Source organism: Micropterus salmoides, unplaced genomic scaffold (genome assembly GCF_014851395.1).
Source record: "Micropterus salmoides isolate LMB-PRFRI ecotype aquatic unplaced genomic scaffold, ASM1485139v1 Ms_hic_scaffold_8, whole genome shotgun sequence".
Taxonomy (NCBI): domain Eukaryota; kingdom Metazoa; phylum Chordata; class Actinopteri; order Centrarchiformes; family Centrarchidae; genus Micropterus; species Micropterus salmoides.
This window is the reverse complement of record NW_024044570.1, coordinates 19,738,675-19,751,239: the sequence shown is the minus strand read 5'-3', so window position 1 is coordinate 19,751,239 and position 12,565 is coordinate 19,738,675. Positions and strand designations below refer to the sequence as shown.

General features: G+C 39.4%; 1 protein-coding gene across 6 annotated transcripts in view; it reads left to right on the top strand.

The window, feature by feature from the left end:
• Positions 1-10,758, top strand: part of mef2aa (myocyte enhancer factor 2aa) — a 64,594-nt gene extending 53,836 nt beyond the window's left edge. For 4 of the 6 annotated variants that reach the window (XM_038705368.1, XM_038705373.1, XM_038705367.1 and 1 more), the window contains 5 exons: positions 3,452-3,636; positions 4,993-5,016; positions 6,514-6,646; positions 6,808-6,931; positions 7,124-10,758. In XM_038705368.1, the coding sequence (XP_038561296.1) occupies positions 3,452-3,636; positions 4,993-5,016; positions 6,514-6,646; positions 6,808-6,931; positions 7,124-7,460 (803 nt within the window). In that variant the 3' untranslated portion in view covers positions 7,461-10,758. The remainder of the gene's footprint in view (positions 1-3,451; positions 3,637-4,992; positions 5,017-6,513; positions 6,647-6,807; positions 6,932-7,123) is intronic. The other 2 variants (XM_038705370.1, XM_038705372.1) reach the window with 1 other exon arrangement.
• The last annotated feature ends 1,807 nt before the right edge of the window (positions 10,759-12,565 follow it).

The window sequence follows — 12,565 nt, the reverse complement described above, 5'->3', positions numbered from 1 at the left end:
TTTATGTGCAATGTCTGCAAGCTGTACATATCCCTTCATTAATATTGGAGCATTACAAGCTCATGAAACACAAGTACAGGGTATGTTGTGTTCAGCAGATCACATCAGGTAATGGAATAAATAGTACTGTAGTTGTACCATGTTTGTGCAAATTTTATTTTCATAAAAAAATTTATTGTAACCTTTCATTTCTTCATGCTGGGGTTAATTGAATGTGAAACATGTATTCAAGGTTGGAGGATGATGATGAATCATTCCCATGCTGTGTAGAAAATAACAATAATGTGAACCATCTGTCAGTTTTTCTATAGTCTACCGTTTTTAGGAAAAGAGTGGGGGACAAGAACAATTATTTACCTGGTTGCCATCTGCCTTCAGTCACCCTCTGCACATCCTGCCTGGTCTTGGTTTTCTGAGACAAAACAATAGGACTGTGCATGGCATCTATTATTAGAAAACTGTTTTTGGAGGCCTTGATTCACATCTATTATTTCTTCTCACCAAGACATTTTCTCTTTTGCCTGAACCTGACGTGTGTTTGGTGATCGGCACAATAGGTCACCACGTTTTCTTTCCCCCGACCTTAAAATGAAAACAGAATGTTTAAGTTGTAAACACAAGGCCTTATGTAATGCTCCATTCCCAGATCGTGTTAATAATTCAGGACAATGAACTGAAACCAAACAGCTATCAACATGCACAGGTTTCAGCCAGAAAGGATTTATTGGCACAACCGGTCTGTCAGAGAAGTCTGAATATGGAATGAGGGCAGACATCAGAAAAGCCCTCTGAAATGTCCCTGCTGAAAGGCTGGGTCTTAACTTGTGGCTGTTACCTTGGCTCAGAATTACTGTTGTGGTTTAAGTATTTGTTCAGACATGTGCTCCCTTCTTGGCAATTATTTGAAAGAAGTGTGGAATTTACTCATCATCAGACATCTGAAGTCATAATCAGGGGCACATTCCAAAGATGTGCAAGTCAGGTGGGTTAATCCAAGTCTAAATTAGCCAGTTAATACAGCACTGGGTGTCTGTATTTGCCCTGCGATGCACTGGCAATGCAGGGCAAATCAGCCCTGCATACATTGGTATAGAAGTGGACAAAGAGCTAAAGCTAAATGAGCACCATTTGTTTTATAACCTTACAAAAACAGCAACAGCCTTATGCCCAATGCAATTTGGTCGATTTAATTGTGTTTATTATTCTTGGTGGTATGAAGGTTAAAAAGCCGACATCGATGAATCAGTATGTATGTTATATATCTGTTTTCCTTACATCAATTTATTCAGTTTTGCATTACAATATGTTATCTCAAGGTACATATATATATACAATGGTGTAATTGATCTTTTCTTTTAGTTATGTATATGTGTTACCAGTACAGTGGTGTCTTGTAATCCCATGATGGATGGGCCAAATGTTTGGCATCACACAGAAATGAAAATGAACAAACTCTGTCCGTTAAAACATCACAGCTCACTGATTTTTATCAGAAAGCTCTTATTTTCTTGCCATTTTGCACATTCCTTTACATGCAATTCTAGTTTCACTAACATCTCATTCCCACTCACTGACATCTTCACTGCTTTTAATCGGGTTTTCTATTTTTAGGGCCTTGGACATTTATTCTGCTAATTCTGTAAACATTGTTTTCTTGCAGTAGCCAAGTCTTGTATGATCAAAGCCAGAGCTGATAGCGATAGCTGCTTGTATATACTGTTGATTCAGCTGTGTGATACTATTGTCGGCTTCATAACTGTTTATTTGACCGTGAATTGTTGCTGTCCTTATCTGTAGTCAGAGGGGCTATTGTTCCATTATGTTCTTACCCAAGAGGCTACTTGTTGTGTGCACACTTTGTGTTTCACTGGGATACACTGAACACAATGGAGAAGTCAGCAACTTGTTGAAGTGTTACTGATCTGTTGATGCATTGCAAGATACTATTCATTCTTTCTTCCCCGTTTTTAGGATTTCAGCATATACAATATGTATTTTAAAGTTATAGTTTTTACTTAGAACTGCTTAAAGTAAATTCCATTTAAAATACAAGTGCACTTGAAATATTACTGTTGTTTGGTTAGGAAGTTTTTCATAACAATTCACTTCTCCATTTTTATTAGAGTGGATTTGTGTGGAATCTTCAGAATCCTACTGCAGACCTTGTTTAGATGAGTCATTCAGTATTTTAAAATTGAAAAAAAAGTACTTTACCTCGACAAAACCAGGAAGAAATAATGTTTTTTTGAAACCTGTATTGTTTTTAAATGCAGCAGTTTGTAGAATACTAGGTGAAGAGAGTTTATAGTATTTTAACAATAAATTATTTTATAGTTTCATTTAAATTCTTATTTTTGTGAGCTAAGTCACAAAAATACTCATAACACATTGTTTTACCAGGAAGTCCCACTGAGGTCAAAAATCTCTTTTACAAGAGAGAACTGGCCAATGTACAGAAACACAACATATTAAAATGCAACATGATGTACAAAATCCACAATAAAACAAAGAACAGCTTTTCAAACACATTGGCCTCTCAGGATAAACAACTACATACCTCTATCACCACATTCTTTATGATGCCCTTAAATTCATCAGTGGAAATAAATGTGTCTAGTTTCAGATTTGTTTGCACATTATTCCTTGCACAAGGTGCATAGTAGGAAAACACAGTTCTGTCAAAATCTGGGGTATATTAAAAAGGAACTACATGGAAGAGCGTAGCTGGTAACTATGGTTATACCAGCTACTATGGTTCAATAATATTGTAAAGTAATTGAAAACTGTACTATGAATCTACACAGACAAGTGTTAAAAACTGTTCCTGTAAGTCTGTAACACTTATACGAGACACAGAAAAGTAGAAAGTGAATTTCTTAGTGAATTTACAAAATCTATCCGCACCCACTGATAATATAAACACTTTGCATGAGACAGTTGTCCAGCGATAGAGTGGGAGTGAGGAGGGTGGGAGTTCCTTAAATGTGAAGTACTCGCTCTTTGAAAAAGGAAATGACTAACGACCACGGACATCAAGGTGTGAATGTTCAAGGGAGAGCTTAGTACTTTGCTATGTTTTTTGTGCACAGTGTAAAAACAACATCGAGAGAATCAACTCAACTGTAATGGCTTCGGCTATTTCTTTTAAGCAGTCACAGTACATTTGTCAGTGAACTGCTCCTCATCCCAAGATGCAAAGAATTGACTTTGATGTAATCATTCACAATAAAAATAAAAGGCTCATCAATTTTGAAATGGACGTTTTATTTTTGTAAATGTGCAGGATAATTATCCAAGTCTATTAAAACTTCCCAGAGGGTTGGAAACACTTAACACTGCGTGCTGCAGCAGGAAAACAACACTGTGGGAGAGGTTTGCTTGATGACTGGGAGTGTTGTCAGTCACAGTCCATGGTTTGATGATGTGTTTCTGTTGCTGTGTACCTCTGCAGGAAATGGTTTTGTTAACCCCAGGGGCTCTCCGGGCGTCCTCAGCACACCCAGCGGCAATGGCCTGGGTAAAGTCATGCCCACCAAGTCTCCACCACCCCCTGGAGGGAACATGGGAATGGGAAGCCGCAAGCCAGACCTAAGGGTGGTTATCCCTCCATCTAGCAAAGGGATGATGCCCCCACTGGTGAGTACAGAGCACACCACTGCACACAAGTATGGCCAGCTAAAGGACCTTTAAGTATGACTGCTGCAGGGCAGACCAGAGCTTTATTTAGTGTCTCAATCTGGACTTACTCACAGTGTGCAGACCACATGTGAGCACCGTTCCTCTTGTGCTGTCTTCTTCTTAGATCACCATTATAATCCATTAGAGTGTGGACCTAGCCAAGGATTGGCAGCTCATGTGTCTTAACTCTCTCTCAATTATTCACATTTAAATGAGAAGCTTTCTCTAATATAATAATGATGGTGCAGAGCCCTCTGACCACAGTAAACACCTGAGGCTAAACTTCCCTCTCTCGGTCATAAATCAACATTCAAAATACTATTAAGTGGGGGATTTTCAGACACAGGCCAGCAAATATACTATTTCCAACTTTGCGTGTTGCTGGTGTTGTCAGCAACCGGAGCCACTCCAGGAAAAGGATTGTGTTTGGTAAATAAACCTTGGGTTACTGTGGGTGCTCCTCCTTTTCGGAGCCTCAACTAGCCTGGAGCAGTGTTTAAACAACTGTGTGTTGGCATGTGGAATCGGTAGAGCAGGACAGGTTGTGCTGTAAGAGGTCTGAAACAGGTTAGGCTGTGGCGGGAGGAAGGTTCTGTTCTGTCTGAGCCAATGAAGCTTTTTAGAATGGCAGAGGCTGTGGAGGTTGCTGGCTGTGGCAGGTCTGCAGACAGCCTGTCATTAGGCCATAATGGTATTAAATTAATCACATCTCAGTGTGACAGAGTGTAGATGAAGACTTAATCAGGGGCCCAGGGTGTGAGCCAGATAATATCTTGTCGCCCTTGTCGTGTCTTCCTGCCGCTATTGATTGAGTGTGGGTATTAAGACAGCCCTAGCCTGGTCGCAGTATGTCCCACAGCACAGAAAAGATGGAAGATTGGGTTCTGGTACCTCTGTCAGCACAGGGAGGGTTTGAAATATACAGCACTTTGTTGGGAAGAAACTTCATGTAATTTCTGATGAATGCAGTGTTGAGAACCTTTGTCCAGGATTCGACTGCTTTGTCGTCATCATTAACAAGATAATGTTATAGCGTTATAGCCCAACATCCACACATTGCTGGAAGATTGTGGCCACGTAATTGAATGCTAAATAAAGTTTATCAGGGCACCAATAACAAGAATAACAACAGACTTTAGACGTAAAATGAGTGTGATTTTACAACGACTACAGATGTCATCTACACTTTTATGTACCTTATTGTCCCTTCTACTGTAAAGTATGGATAGCTGGCACTATTTTCCAGAGTGATTTACAGTCACTCTGCTTCTTTTCTATAACACTGCCTCTCTTCTTTTCTTCTGTTGTGGGCAGTCGGAGGAGGAGGAAATGGATTTGGTGAGTTTTGACAAATGCCTGGGCAAATGGCTGAAATGTGAACATGCTTCCGGTAATCACACATGATAGACTAAAAGACCGTGCTCAAACAGGAGATTGGCTCTCAGGACTGCCAGCAATAATACATTTAAAAAAATGTTTTGTCACTGCATGTTTTTTGGGTTTGGCCTGTGAAAATTGCCTCAGCCTGTTAAATTGGCTCCTCCATTCCCAACACGTCAACGTTAGTCATATTTAGCCAGGAGTGTGTGTGTGTGTGTGTGCGTGTGAGAGAGCGAGAGAGCACACTTTTTTTATACCATTAAGTTGTAGACACAATCTGAAAAGTTTTTGGAATTAAAAAAGTGTCGGGTAAAAATATAAATAATTTGTACTTTTTCTAAGGAAGAGAAGATTACATCATCTTAAATGATATCATTCTGTGAGACACTTGGTGTTTGGTGAAGTCATTTGGCTGGAGAGTGTTGGAACAATGCAAGGAAGCCATCAACTACATAACGGTGCTATGCTGCTTCAAACGTAACCGCTGGCAGCTGCACATATGTTTGTTGCATTATGTTCATGAAGATTTGTTATAGTATTGTTCAAAACTATGTATGCGTTTGATTAGTGTAGTTGGGGTGTGTGCATTTGTAGCTCGCGGTGTAGTTTGCTGCATGACCACACCATGCTGTGTAGGTGTGTTTGAGTGGACTGCATGCCAGTCATTGTACTAAAAACCACTGGGGCTTTACTGTGCGTCACTCTGGGAATTGAAATGTGTCATTTGCATTATCCTTTTGCACCTTCTCAGTTAAGAGTTGTTTATTTGATTATAAAATGGATCACTAGACTCACTGTGATTTCTCGCACTCTGGATGTGTGGGTAACAGATGCTGTTGAAGGGGAGGGCTCTTCCTCCCCTCACTATCCCTATGACATTGTTCTTTTTCAAGTCTAACAAAGTATAACTCATTAAGCCGATTGTGGGAAATCTTATCAATAATTTGTTTTGCCTGTAGCTGCATGTCTGCTCTTGTAATTTCTGCACTGACTACATCGGTCAGTTGTCCACTTAAAATTGATGGAAGAAATGAATTAGTTGTTATGATTACTAAAATCTACCTAATTATTTTTAAGCCCACGGCAACAATATCTGTGATACATTTACGTATATCTATGTATGTTTGTTTTATATGTACATATAATTTTAATATAACTATATCTGGAAGAAAATCCGCAACATCACTTATTGAATATTTTATCCTGTTTTTATCCTTTTTTTTGGACATATTTGTCAATGAGTTATGAATCAGAGATATGAATAAAGCTATACCACCACCTAGTGGCAGCTTTTATTATTACATTCAAATCCCTTATTACCACAATATGAATAGGTAATACCAACTTAAAACTTATGTAATGTAACTTCGTTATAAAACAATTTGTACGTTGTTTAGTATGAAAGTGTGTTGTATTTTGGGCTTATGCATTTTCTATTGCTTTTGTGTTTTGCAGAACACCCAGAGGATAAGCAGCTCTCAGTCCACCCAGCCACTGGCCACTCCAGTAGTGTCCGTCACCACCCCGAGCTTACCCCCACAGCCTGGCCTGGTCTACTCAGGCATGCCCACCTCCTACAACCCTGCTGGTGAGTCCGGTCTTGCTCTCCCCTCAGACTGAAAACAACCGCCTCAGCCGTGACTGTTGTACTACACGCTGTTGGTTCCTGCTCTTTTCTCAGTGGCACACAGTGTTGTAGCTGAAATGTGAGTGAGTTCTCACTGTGTGTGGCTGCTGTTGTTTTTACAGAGTTCTCCCTGAGCAGTGCAGAGATCTCTTCCCTGCAGGGCTTCAGCTCTCCCGGGCTCTCACTGGGCTCCATGTCGGCATGGCAACAGCATCAACTGGGCCAGGCAGCTCTTAATTCTTTGGTGTGAGTAACACACTACCCAAAACATAGGCACACTCTCCAGATGCCCTCACATAAAAGCAACACCCACTATGCTTTGTGATATCATGCTGAATCACACATCTACATATTCCTGGCTTTTCACATTGTTGCACCTCGCACTTGTTGTCTCATTTTTAGACTGAACACAACATGTCATATTTATCTCCTCTACAGTGGTGGAGGTCACCTACCTCAGGGCTCCAACCTCTCCATCAACACCAGCCAGAGCATAAACATCAAGTCCGAGCCCATTTCGCCGCCACGGGAGCGTGTCACCCCCTCTGGCTTCCCTCCTCAACAGCCGCATCAAGGGTCCAGCCGACACGAAGTTCTGGGACGTTCACCTGCCGACAGCCTCAGCTCCTCCTGTAGCTCTTATGACGGGAGCGATCGTGAGGACCACCGGCCAGACTTCCACTCCCCGCTGGGGCTGGGAAGACCCCCTGCTGGCTCTGAGGACAGGGAGAGCCCCTCGGTCAAGCGCTTGCGCATGGACACATGGGTGACATAAAGAGCCCCGATCACGCCTCCAGTCACCAGCCAGTCAGAGAGAGGGAGGGGTTAGACATGGAGATAAAAGAAAGAGCAAGGGTCCTTAGAGCTTTTGTTATGATACTATTATCCAACTCCATTTCAATTTGTAAGACTGAGTGGAAAATGTTAAAAGACGTGTCAGGACATATCTAAAGTAAATTCTCAAGCTGATCCAGTAAGATTAAAACAAATCTCAGTTAGCTGGACTGAATTATATGCACAGGCAGGTGGTATCAGGTACTTGGTGCAATTTAGATGGTGTTTGCAGAAAAAAGATGTTCAGAGAAAATTGTTTAAAAATAGGCGGTAGATTATTGTATTCACTGGTCTAGTCAGACACTTACATGTAGTTGCTGTATTGCTGTGCTTGCAAGTTGCAATCAGAGAGCGTTGTGTTGCTTTCAGGCTGAGGGCCCTTACATATTATGTTCACTGCAAGAACTGTAACCATACAAGACTTTATCTCAAGTGGCCTCTTCTAACTTATGTATTCTGTTTATCAGGAAATACAGACAGAGTTAATAAATACTACACAGGAATTTTGATCACACAATAAATAATTGCAACATTTGAGACTACTTTAGTGAATAAATGAAACCATACTGTTGAAGGTCAAAATGAAATAACAGAATTTATTGCAATAATGACATCCAATTCATTTTATAATTTAATAGAGTAGGATATATAAGTGTGCAATTAAGATAATGCGAACCTGTCCAGTTGAACTGGTGTGAAAATAAACATGTTCACGTTTGTGTAACAGTTCATCAGTAATATAAGCCAAAGCTGTTCTTTTTGTGTTGTTTTGTACAGTTGCTATGGTTTCCTAACAATTCACTCAAATGCACCATTTCGTTCATCATAGTTTTATTTTTTATTGTGCTTTATTGCAAACCGTGTAAAGTCATGTAAACCAGATCTTGAATTGATATTCTAAAGCCATGAACATTTTGCTGTTCTGTTTGTATAATTGAACATTTGAGCCAAACCTTTTATTTTGTTGTGTAAATAGCAACTTTAATATATACCACCAGGGTGTGAGCACATACTGAATGTACTGTGCGATCACCGTTTTCAAGAAAAGTATATTTTTGTGGATTACAGCCAAGTTTACAAGAGTAGACCCTTAAAAAGTAGATCATTCACTGCTCAATATTTGCTATTTTGTTAATTTTACTGTAATCTCTTCTAAATTGAATGATCAGCAGAACCTCCCATGTGTTTTTGTTTCAGAAGGTAAATTTTTTTATTTTTTCTCTCTTTATTAGTGGTGACTGTTTTGTCCTGAAGACATTGTTTTAACAATGCTGTGAGGTTGAAGTTCCACTATTTTCATATTTGTGAAGGATGATCACAAGGCTAGGGGAAATAAGGTTTCTTCCCTCCTATTGTGTTAAGCTTATGTTAGTTGTATACCAGCAGCTGCTGAATACACTGCCAACATTCAAACCCAAGGTCCCGGCCCCACACTGAAGAATTATCTATTGTTACTGCATGTAGCTCAACTGAAAGACATGCCGTCTCTCAAGCCCTTTCCACTATCCTGTTACTGGTTCATTGAATTAAAGCAGAAGACAGAAAGTGGCTGCCGACCTTCACACAAAACTGATAATGCCTGTGCTCGTATGTGGTTGTAAATATCGCAGTCTACTGGAAATGTCTGTCATAATGATGTACAAAAATACTCATGTGTTTCCTTAATTGGCCCCAGAAATTGTATCTTATACCAATGCTACTGTTACTAGTAAGGGTACTATAGGTTAAGGAACCTTAGGAGCCAGAAAAGTGAAAATATGAAGGTGCTGAAGTCATGTACGCGAAAGGTGATGCTTGTGTCAGCGCACCGGGCGGCGACAGAAGGGGGGAAAGGGGGCTGTGACTTGTTTTCTTCTTCATCATCACGGAAGCAAATAATTCAGCAGCTAATTTGTGACAACAACTCAATGTCATTGACTTTAATCTCACTGCTGGACTGCACACATTTGTATGAGAAGTTTGCTGTACGAGAAAGGCATCGCTGTGCATTCGCCGGCACACCTCTTGTGTGTGTTCCTGAGGTTTCTGTTCCCCATCGTCAAACTCCATGGTAGTTCTCAGAAACACACCCGTAAAAGATCTATGCAGTTTTATTCCCAATTCACCTGACATATACGGAATATGATGTCATTACAGGCCATATTTAGTCCACAAAGCGTTGGTAAGAAGGGCATCTGGGAGATGACCGTTGCCTCTTATCCTGAAGTGCCACAGCTGGAGGTTGCTGGACTACAAGTTACATATAATGCATTTTATTAAAAGCTTTGATTTGGATACCCCGGGGCAATCTCTTCATATTCATATGCATTGCTAAACATATTTTACATAACGTGTAGTAATCCATAATGTAATCCAGTTTAACACAGCTGGTGAAAATAGCAATAATAAATGACAAAAATTGCCTGCCCCTCTTGGCAGCGCCACCTCGTAGTTGAGCACATACTTCAGCACTTGATAACATATCAGGGAATTTTGTAGTTTCTCTATCTACAGTATATGCACAGTTAGGAAATGCCTTATCCCAAAGACAAATTCAGCCATTTTTATTTTTATTTTCTCTCTGTAAAAACAGAAAAGACAATTCAGATATCATTTAAACTTGACCAGATCTGCCTCTTCTCAGAAAAGACTCACACAAGAGAATGCACGGTGAATGCACTGTGATACACTTTGCTCTGCCAAATTGTGCACAACTGATGAATGTGAAAGAAAAGGGTAATCAATGAACCTTTGTAGAGGACTCTCTTCACTTTGCTGTGTAACAGTACACTGCTTTGCTTCATGGCTTTTATAAACAGAACTATGTGTTTGGTAAGTGTTTGTAGTTGATAGTTCACTTAACTAAAGAAGCTGTTTTCGGTTTGAGCGCTCAGACCGTTTGGTGGCACAAGCTGGACTTTGTTGCCAATAATGAAATTATTTGTTTCAAAATCGAAAGAGATTTTAAGTTAATCTACATTTTGTTTCCCTTGAATGTGTTATTTTATTTTCATCATACAATAAATATTCAAGTGAACTTTTTATTAAACAATTAAGATACTATGCTAGATATTGTTGTACAAAATTTGTATTCTTCACAAAAGTACAAATATTGGCTTTTAATGTGTAATTTAGGTTATCTCTCTTATTCTGTATAAAATGAAGTAAACAACTCTTACATAGAATTTGTTCTCCTGTGAAGTCCCAAACAGTAGAAACTGTCAACTTTATTAAACACCTCAGTGTATGCTCAATCTGAACTCCATGTCTATTCTATTCTTGCATTTTCATTTTATTGACTGCATGCCATTGCCGTCTACCACACAGTGATACAAACTGAACAGATGCTTATCTTCATCTCACTGATTTTATTTAAGAAAATTGGCTTACATACTCTTTCAGTGAAATCACCAGATTCACAGGGGTGGGAGAAGTACTCAGATCCCTTACATAAATTGAAGTAGTAGCCCAATACTACTCTGTAAAAACAACAGTTTTCATATAAATTTTGGATTACAGCCTACTATTGCATTAACATGTAAGCAGCTTTTTAATGTTGTATCTGGTCGTAGTGGAGCTAATTTTAACTGCTTCATACAGTTTATTGCATCATATTACTATGAACTGATCAGATGTTTTTTCTTTTTGGATTGTATAGTATATGAATGCTTACAGATTACATGCAATCAACATACAGTTGAGACCAAAGTTTTTCACAGGTGACATCTAGTGATATTTCTTGATTAGAACAGTTTTGCAAGACGACCTACGGCCAGCAGGAGGCAATGTAATACAATACATTACACATTACTTTGGGGTGCAGGCTGTAGGGTCCAGCTTGCGTTAGCTAAGGTAAAGGTAAGTTGGTAAATCCCCGAAGCCAGCAGTTCACACCAACTGGAAATATTAGAACATAACTTTAAACAACGGTAGCCAACTTAAGTAATATTTAGCTAACCGTTGGTTCAACCTGTTAGTGGGCGTTTTTAAAGTTGTGATAGGGCAGGTGTGTTTTTAATCTGAATAGGGTGAGTTTTATCTCTTTTAAAACAGCAGCAACAACAACAACAACAACAAAAAAACACAAAAATTGGTAACATAATGTAAATACGGTAAAATGTATCTTGAAATAAATGGTGAGAAATGTCATAACGTTAGTTAGGCATAAAGTTACATCAAACTAGAAGTAAACTTGTGGTTGTGAGCTAAGTTAACGTTAACTCCCCTGCATTTTATGGAGAAATAATTTTACTTTTCACTCCATTTATTTGAAGGCAGTAATACATTTCTAAACAGTGGTTTTCACGTCCAAAACAATAGCACGTGTTCTTAAAATTTGATGCATTTCTATTGTGGAAACTCAAGACATGTTACAGTTACAGTTATACAAAGTAGCCTAATTCAGTTGAAGCACTTTAACATTTAGTACAAAAGTACATTTTACTACTTACAAGTGTTTGCTTGATTGAATTTTGAATACTGGACTTGCATTTGCATTTTCTTCATTGTGGAATTGCTATTCTTACAGTATATATAAATAAAACATTTAAATGAATCAAATTGAATAGCAAAACAAACCAATGCCAGACAAACTGCTTAGTTGACAACCTCTTTGGTTGTTTTCAGTGAAGGCTTGCCTGTGCATCACTCAGTATATTTGTCCCAAAGTACATGTTCCTGGCCTCCCAGTCCTTCAGACCAGCTGTGCTGCAGCTGGAACAGTTCCAGTGTGCATGTGTAGAGTAACCAAGCAGGGTTTTGGGCTGTTTGAGTTGTGTGAGAAGAAGGGCGACAGGCCACCTGCCATTGGGGCTTGCCCTGTTCAGATCCCCAGCCCTGCCTTTCAACTGGGAGCCAAGTTGGGGTTCTTTCATGTGGGTCTGATCTCCTTAAGACATTAGCAAATATTGAACATGACTCAGTCCAGACTCAAACACATCTGTTGTCATATAGTCTCCACTGTTAGGCACAGACAAGGAGAAAGAGAGTGAACACCAGTGGGTCTGTTGCATTGGCTTCTATGTGTGGACAGAAAGCTATAGTTTATACTTTGCAAACACAAATGCT